Source organism: Hydra vulgaris, chromosome 12 (genome assembly GCF_038396675.1).
Source record: "Hydra vulgaris chromosome 12, alternate assembly HydraT2T_AEP".
NCBI lineage: Eukaryota > Metazoa > Cnidaria > Hydrozoa > Anthoathecata > Hydridae > Hydra > Hydra vulgaris.
The window spans coordinates 64,067,501-64,077,500 of NC_088931.1; the positions used below are offsets into that span (position 1 = coordinate 64,067,501).

Below are 10,000 nucleotides of genomic sequence, written 5' to 3' on the forward strand. Positions count from 1 at the left end.
AAAATGTTTCAACAAATATTGGAAAAGCATTTTTTTAAATTATTTGACATACATTTCCAACCCTTTAATAAATTGCACAAAATTTTTAACAGAAACACAATTAAGGTAAGCTATAGCTGCACAAATAATATTGAAAGAATTATAAAAGGCCATAATTTTGCATTGATTAATAAAAATGAATTCCCCAAAGAAAAAAATACTGAAAATTGTAACTACAAGCAAAAAATTGACTGCCCTATGAATGGCAATTGCTAATCAAAAAATATTATTTACAAATGCATTGTTTCCTCGCAAAACAACCCTGATAAACAATATATTGGCTTAACTGAGGGCAAATGGAAAAAACGTTATGGCAACCACAAACAATCTTTTAAACATAAAAAAATACTCAAAAGAGACTATGCTATCAAAATATATTTGGCTACTGAAAGAAAAAATATAAATTTTAAATTAAACTGATTTATTCTAAAAACTGTGCCTGCCTATAATAACATTTCCAAAAAATATATGCTATGTTTACAAGAAAAATTTGAAACTATTACTCATTTAGATCAAGAAAATTTACTGAATAAAAAATCTGAATTAACTTTTTAACGCAGACATGAAAATAAGTTTCTTTTAAAAAATTATAAAAACAAATGACCAGTCTAAAATTATCCTAATTCTAAAGAATTCTTTTCATGATTTTTTAATTATCTAATGTAGTTGATGTAACTTCCTGGTTGCAAAACACTACAGTTATTACATAATTAATTATAACAATTTCCAACTACTTGTGAAATAATTTTCCAATAACTTGAACTTTTTGATGTTTAGACATTCTTCCTGATGAACCGACTGATGGAGAAACATGGTGTTGAAGATAAAAGTTAGATGTGTTTCTATTAATTCATATATATATATATATATATATATATATATATATATATATATATATATATATATATATATATATATATATATATATTATTTATATAAATTTTATGTTTGGTTTAACTATAATGCTTATCTACATTGATTGTGCACACAAAGACAATTTACACTTGGGCTTATAATAATGTTATGTTATAATTATTAATATAAAATTAATTACTTATTTGGCTTTTGTATTATATTACAAAGAACTTTGTAATAGAGTTAAATTATAAAACAATAAACTTTTTTTAAAAGTCATAAAACAAGCATTTTACATTACATTTTCATTAAAACATTGCAACCAAATTGCTTTTATTTTCCAAAGTTTCATAGAATAAGTCCATTAATGCATACATAAAATGGCTGATATAGCCTTAGTTGGAGTGGAGTGTACGTACATCCACTGAAATATACAAAAAAACTTAATAATAGGAGCTTTAAGGGTTTCTGTACATATATAGTGATTATCTAGGGAGAACATGCAAGAAAGCACCATTACATCGAGTAAGGGTAGTAGCAGAAATTCTTTGTTTTTATTCTTCATTATTCAAATGAACTAAGGCTATGTTGAAATTTCGAGCAATGAATCATTTTTACACCGTTTTTCTGCTTATTTTCTTTAGTTTCCTCATAAAATAATGTATACATGTAAAAAATATATTAAAAAAAATTTTTAATTAAGTAAATTACCTTAAGAATTTTCTTTTTATAGAATCTTTCCATCGATAGCAAGGAAGATTTCATAATTTTTGAGATTTATCAACTGATTCCAAACTATTATCTTTAACAAGTTTTTCTAAATGCTTGGAGAATCGTAAAAGATGTTTATTTTTTTTAACTTTAAAAAAATATTCTAAAAAACTAAACAAAGGCAATTTTATTTAAAAATGTGACACGCCACTAATTTTATTGAACTTATATTTAAACAACTTCAACATGATTTACCTATTGTAATTATATATTACAAAATACTTTATTTTTCTGCAGCTTCGAGCTATAAGCTTGCATACACAGTCTTACTTATATAAAATTTAAAATATTTAGTCCAATTTTTGTTTATGGTTCCTAACTTCAGTTAGAAACCTGACTTTAGTAAATCTGATAGACCATTAACCTATAATTAAATACTTTGAAAGATTGTCTCAACATATTTTATTTATGCTATTTTGATAAAATTTATGCAACAAAAAAATTTAAGATGTCTGGTAAACAACATATAAAAATAAACCTTATAAAAGAAATTATCATTTATGCTTTTAACACACTCTGCAATCCTGTAACATGCATCCACCAGATGTACTAGTGTCATGCCAAATATGAGTTCCATTAACAGCCTGTACTGTCCAATCAACATTATCTGGAAGCGGAAGTTTTTCATTATGATCAGAATTTAAAGGACAATGCGGAACAGACATAGCTTTTCTAAAAAAAAATATTTATCAGTTTTTCTTTTACTAGCTTTCCTTTTTTCTAAAACAATTACATCATATTACATCATATTACATCATATTACATCATATTACATCATATTACATCATATTATGCCAATATATCTACTATATCATATTTATGTGGGCATTTGCTCACTTTTTTTGCTTATCTAAATCGATACAGCTTTTTTAGAAAAAGAAGAAAACAAAGAATAATGAATGAAAAAATTGCTGCTCTATCCCAAACCCTCAGTCGATGTAGCAGCACTCCACTGAGTCAGGCTATTTGTCAGCCAATGTATGTAATAAAGCCCGCAGCAGCAGGCTATTTCAGTATGACATCACACTGCTCACCTAAATTAGCAGTATAATATATATATACCTAAAACTTACATATATCAAGTCGGCAATAATTTGCAGACCTCAATATTTTAGAGGTCAGCAAAAAAAATTGCTGAATGCCGACCATAATTACGAGGGCTGTGTGTGCATATATATATATATATATATATATATATATATATATATATATATATATATATATATATATATATATATATATGCAACTTATAAATCTTTATTTAAAATTGAGTAGCATTACAAATAATGAACTGTACAATCTTATCTAATGGTAAATATGAAACTGAAGTTAGCTAAGAACAAAAGTTAAAGTATGTAAAATAAACAGTTCATTTGTGCATTGAGAAAGCAGAAAGGTTCTCAATATTGCAAAGAATGTAGAAATCACTAGCATCATCATGAAAAATACAAAGGTGTAGTGGTGGCAAAAAATAAAACAAATGGGAACATTTCAGTGTTTTTATTGTTCTATTGGTGCAAGCTAATTTGGTGGTTATTAGATATGTGTCAGATTCTGTATAGTAGTTCTTCAATATCAAAACAAATGTTAAAGTGACTTGAGTTGGTTGCATCAATTACGATGATTTGTAAAGGAATTTTGCGGAAATGTTATATTTCCTTTTTTTGCTGAAAGATGGCATGAAATCAGAACTGGATCACTATATATCATGTATAGCATAAGACCTGTAAACTATTTTTTAAATATAAATTAATTAAATTATGTTAGATATTTTTGCATTATTTTTTAAAAATGTGGCTTCGCAAATAATGACTTTTTATTTTTAAAAAGTTGTTAACAAACAAAAAACATTACTTGTCGCAAAAAAAAACTCAAGCTAATTGCTTTACCAGTATTTTTTTTTTTTTTTGTGACAAAGATTTGAAGATTTAAGTTTCCATGTACTATTTATCAAAAAATATATCCATTGCGCTTTCACTTGCCTTAAGATAAAAAACTTAAACGTATGCTTTATGAATATTTTTAATACAGTGTTATAAGTTATAAAATATTTACAAGAAATTTTTTGTAAAAATTATAAAGGGAGGAAGAAAAAACAAGGAAAAAAAAAAAACGTTTTTTTTAATTAAATAAATTTTTTAATCAAAATTCTTTTAACTATAAGGTAATTTTTATTTTTACTTTTTTGATATTGCACAATCTGCTAATTATATAAAGCTGATGTAACTAATATAAAATATTATTTTTCTCAACTATTATTTTTTGTAAAATAAAACTTTTAAATATAAACAAAGACATTGCTTCAAGCATAAATTCAAGCAAAAAAATTAATAATATAGTTATAGATATATAAAATAAAAGAAGTTTTTTGTTTGTTGTTTAAAGTTTGAAATATTTAATGTTTTTTCATTTTTTTGATAAAATCAATCATTATTAACAAAACAAACAAAATTTAACATATAAAAAATGGCATTAATATTAAAATAAAATTTAACATCTACTATTTTTTAGCTAATAATTTTTTTTCTTTTAAATTCAATAACTATTTTTGTTATTTTTTGTTATGAGAAATCTAAATAAAGACTTTTGCACTTGCAAGATGATAAATAAAAATTTTTTTGTTATGTTTATTTTATGATTTCTTTTTTTACGTGCCTGTAACATCTTTTTTTCTTTCTTTTACTAAACATTTTGATGGAAAAGTTAGATTAATAAAAATCAAATTTTCTTTATTTTTTCTTATGTTTATAAATAGCGCTAATTTATAAATAGCGCTAATACCAAATGTAACTGTCATGACAACTTTTTTTCCTTTGAGTATTGCTGTTTTATTCTCTCTAGTCTCTTATAGCCTTATTTTGCTGCAAATTCTTAAAACGCTATATAAAAACATGGTCAAGTTGTCTAAAAAAATAACTTTAAGTGTGGACAAACAAGGCTTGCGACTGCAGGCACTTTCCGGGAAGGCTTGATATATCCTATACTCAATCTATATGTAAGGTAGAAATTTTCTAATATCATTTTTGTGTTCTTAAGGTAAAAAAGTGTGCTTTAACTTTTTAAAAAAAAACATATAATAAAAAAACGAAGAATAATGAAAGAAAAAATGCTGCCGCATGCCAAACCATAAGTCAATGTAGCAGCACTCCCTTTCGGGTCAGGCTATTTGATAGTCCATGTATGTACTAAAGCCCCCACAACTTCCTATTTTTTTATAACATCAACCATGTGCGTCTAATGCTGCATTAGCGTGGGTTTAATGCTGCATTAGAGTGGGTCTAATGCTGCATTAGCGTGGGTCTAATGCTGCATTAGCGTGGGTCTAATGCTGCATTAGCGTGGGTCTAATGCTGCATTAGCGTGGGTCTAATGCTGCATTAGCGTGGGTCTAATGCTGCATTAGCGTGGGTCTAATGCTGCATTAGCGTGGGTCTAATGCTGCATTAGCGTGGGTCTAATGCTGCATTAGCGTGGGTCTAATGCTGCATTAGCGTGGGTCTAATGCTGCATTAGCGTGGGTCTAATGCTGCATTAGCGTGGGTCTAATGCTGCATTAGCGTGGGTCTAATGCTGCATTAGCGTGGGTCTAATGCTGCATTAGCGTGGGTCTAATGCTGCATTAGCGTGGGTCTAATGCTGCATTAGCGTGGGTCTAATGCTGCATTAGTGTGTGCCTAATGTTGCATTAGCGTGTGTTTAATGCTGCATTAGCGTGTGCCTAATGCTGCATTAGTATGTGCCTAATGCTGCATTAGCATGCATCTAATGGTAAATTAGGTTAAATTAACCAATTGCGAATTGCAATATATGGAAAATATCTGGTTTTTTATCTCAAGTTTGATTACTAATGGTCTGGAGAAATAAAAGAAAAAATTTTAATCATTAAATAAAATTTTTTTATTGTTTGATTTTAAAATTAAAACATTTTTCCAGACCAATAGTAAAAGTTTAGAAATTCCTAACTGTTTATAAAGTACGCATTTGTAAAAGTTTCTAAACTTTTTAATATTTTAAATATCGATTCTATTTTTTATAGATGCATTTCTAATTCAATGAAAATTGAATTTTTATCAGATGCATGCATTTTGCGACAATTTTTCTGTAAAGTGCAGGAAAATTGTCTCGTGAAATGCATGCATCTGATAAAAGCATTCGGCCAATGTTGAAAAACCACCATCAAATGAAGTCTTACAAAATTTGAAAAATTTATGACCTTGCAAAAAAAGCAGATGAAGCTATGTTTGGCTACCAGGAAGATCAAATGAAAATTTAAATATTTGTATGACCACTAAACGCCATTTACCACTTTAAGTATTGGTATGAGCTGCAATGACCTCTGATGGATGTTCTTTACTAATATTTTAAAAATCTGGGGTCAAAATTAATGCAACTGCATTTCGAGAATCAGTCCAGAAAGCTGTTTTAAAACCGTGGACACAAGCTTGTTTCTGTAACACACCATGGACTTTCCAACAAGACTCGGCACCATCACATAATGCTCGAGTGAATCAAGATTAGTTGATTGCAAATATTTCATGGTTTATTTGGTCTCAACAATGGCTGTCAAATTCACCAGATGTGGATTCCATGGATTTCTCCATTTGAGGTATTCTAGAAGCCAAAGCATGTTCTAAAAATTATAAAAGATTGAACTTGATAAAATCAGCCCTTTGTCCGGAATGGGCTAAAATTCCTCAAGCTCACACTCGTGCAGCATGTGATTCATGTAATTATTATAAGACTTGATAAAATAATTAAAGCCAAAGGTAACCATATCAAATAATAAATTTGTATTTCTAAAATTTAACCTTTTTTCAATGTTTTTACTTAAGAAACAAATATTTTTTGTAATAAAAATTTGACAGCGTGTTTATTTAGTTACACTTCATTCATTAATTTTATCATATGTAATAAAAAGAAACGATTTGAATTTAGTCAGCATATTTTGTATGCAAATTTAAACCTTTTAAAGTCCTATACTATATATAGTATATATATTTATAAAAACAGTATATACTATACTGTTTTTTTAAATGTTGTTGTTGTATTTTGAAGAATAGGCATGCATGAAAATCTAAAAGATTTCAAAGTGCCACTATACTTTTGTTTTAAATGTTATTGTTGCATTTTAAAGCACTTTTTTTTTTCAATTTAAAATGCAAATTTATCAAAAAAAAACTTACAGTCAATGACTTGTTACAACCAATCACTTTTTTTTCTTAAATCAAAATGAGTTTCAAGTTTACATTTTTTTTTGAATTCAAAATGCTAATGTATCAATTTTTTAAACATATTAGTGGCGTTTCAAATCATGTGAATCATTAATAATATAGAATCTTTAGTTTTTCATTAGTAAAATAAATTTTTATCTAAACTTTATCAAACAAAACTAAGGTAACAAAAAAACATTAATGATGCACGTTTATGCCCGACATAAATGCATATCTCTTTTGTGACTGAGTATAATAAAAACTACTTAACACTTTTTAACAACTTTTAACATTTGATTAAAAAATTATTTTTTACACATTTTAACATTTGATAACACTATTTCCTAATCATCAATTTCACTTTATTTATTAATAATTTAATTTACATTAAACAGCTCTCATTAGTTATATTTTGGTAATCAGTTTTGATAATTCTCCATTAATTTTTTGTAGTCTTCACTTCTGTTATTTCCTAGGAATCACTACATGTCTAAATACCTGCTATGCATTTTTTCACTAACTATAGACATTATAGTTTCTTTCTATTATTTGACTTCAACATGTAATGCATCTGTGGTCCAGTGAAAACGCTGGCTTTCAATTTCGCATCCGATAACTTAGGAAACATGGAATATATGTACTGGAAATCTGGGGACTGCGAATCCAGTGTTTTAACAAATTGTTTGGCAAAATACTCTCTGGCAAAATCAAGCTATCACAAATTACTGTGTATTTACCAAATGTTAGCTCTGTGCCTGTTGGTCTTGAGCAAGGTAGTATTGATTTGATGCTCTGCACATACATTTAATTGATACTTATTTTAGTTTATCTTCATAAGTAAAAGTTTAATGTTGTTGTCATCTTCCTTCAAAAGTGTTAAACAACCTATAGGCATAGAATGGTTCCTAATAAGTAAAAAAACACCTTTGAGGCTATAAATAGAACTGCCTAGAAACAACTGCCATGCCTTAGGTTTATGCAAGAATCTGATTTATTTAAAGATATCATCTACATCATAGCAGAAGCACAACAAATTTGATATTTTATAAGAGATGATGTCTTTTCCTGTAAAGATTGATACCTTTTCCTGTATTTTAAAACCTTTCACATTGAATCCAATAAGTTCCATTGTTTCAGCCAAGATGTCAATATTTCAGCTCCAGACTTTGATTAACCTAATTCATTAACTAATTCATCTATTTTGCTTTGTTTAGGCTGTTTAAAAAGTGACGCACAACACTTTTCAGACTCCATAGAAATATATTTATCGATATTATTTGATGATGAAGTTAACATAGTGAGAACTGGCAGTTGTTAATTATGTTGAACTGGTACAACTGATGACAAAACGTCAAGATATGTTATCCTTGATTTATTCATAATTATTTAATATCTTGATATATCGTTCATACAGAAATAGTCATCTGCAGTGTGAATCGTTGGTTCTCTCATCGTTGGTTCATGCATGGAATGGCAAACTGCATGCTTTTTTTGATCTTCTTATAGCCAGCCCTCCAAGTACTGGAACCCTCCAAGACACATGAGGAGCATATATCTTGACCTGATCACCTATTTGGATGAGTGTTTATAGATAAACACAGTGTAAAATGATAAATATTTGATTTTGTACTAATTTATTATTGCTCAGTTCTTTTAAGAAAATTGAGCACTCAACTTTCTTAAAAGAAGAATTCATTTAAAATTATTTGTGTATATATATATATATATATATATATATATATATATATATATATATATATATATATATATATATATATATATATATATATATATATATATATATATATATAGAGAGAGAGAGAGAGAGAGAGAGAGAGAGAGAGAGAGAGGGAGAGGGAGAGGGAGAGGGAGAGGGAGAGGGAGAGAATAATAAATATAATATATACATTATATATATAATATATAATAATATATACATAAAATAATAATAAAATATATATAATAATATATAATATTAATATATGTATTTAGAGAGAGATAATAATAAATATAACATATATTATTAGATGCTTTTTTTCAATGAGATAAAATAAATAACTACAATTTAAAATTTCAGACATAACAATCATCACATAAAAAATATATATATACATTATGATGGTATGACTAAAAAACACATTTCACTTTTTCAGAAATGGCATAGCGGCAAAAGATGAACTTTTGCTTATATTAACTTAAAATAATATTTTTTTCCAAATTGAAAAAAAACTCCTCCACCAGTGCAAATGAAAATTTGGTCCCCGCTGTCTAAAAATTCAAAAATTTCTAGGTTTTGCATTTATAATAGGGGCTTCACAAAATTTCAAAAATGCTATGAGATTTATTTTTGTAGCTTGATTTATCTACTGTTAGATTATGTTTTGTTTTTTGGTAAGAAAGACAGGAAGAGCTGATCTTAACCATTAGCAATCATGTGTATATTTGAGAGGTGGGGGGGGGGCTTTCTTTTTTTTTCATGTACTTTACAAATGTACAATTACAAATATGAGACATTTTTGTAATTGTACATATTTTATTTAAAGAAAGACTATTTTAAAGTTTTTATCCAAGATTTTTTATCAGTTGTTTTAAATTTTAAAGAATGATAAGCTACAACCATTAAGTTTGCTTCTCTGCCTACTTTTGTTTCTAAATTTGTTTCTCTGCCTACTTTTGTTTCTAAATTTGTTCAACTTGTTTTTCCACGTAGCAGCCTTGTTAGTCAATGTTCGTGTTTCAGAGTTATAGAGTTGAGAGAGGGTTATAACCACAAGTAGCCTCCTCATCTGTAGTGGCCTTCTCGGCCTTGGAGAGGTGAATTACAAAAAACAAAAAAAACAAAAGTGCTTGAATGGGTTGTTGAGAGTGGTAGGAGGGGGAAGGAGAGGGAGGGGGGAGGGGAGGGAGGGGGGAGGAGAGAGAGAAGAGGAGTCAAAAAAGAATTTTGTGAAATTTTTTCAATTTTTTTTTAAATGAAAAAAAATGTCAACAAGCAATTGTTAAAACAAAATATCTTATTCTGAAGTTTTTAATGTTGGAAAAAGAGTTGAAATTATATATAACACATACATAATATATAACCAATAACACTTGCTTATTAAGAAAACTGTATTACAAAGATTATC

At 27.8% G+C, this 10,000-nt stretch overlaps 1 protein-coding gene across 5 annotated transcripts in view; it reads right to left on the bottom strand.

Annotated features, from left to right (window-relative positions):
- The window catches only part of LOC100211621 (diacylglycerol kinase zeta), a 118,523-nt gene that overhangs the window by 97,080 nt on the left and 11,443 nt on the right, over positions 1 to 10,000 (bottom strand). For all 5 annotated transcript variants that reach the window (XM_065814085.1, XM_065814087.1, XM_065814088.1 and 2 more), the window contains exon 2: positions 2,181 to 2,337. In XM_065814085.1, coding sequence (XP_065670157.1) covers positions 2,181 to 2,337 — 157 coding nt within the window. The remainder of the gene's footprint in view (positions 1 to 2,180; positions 2,338 to 10,000) is intronic.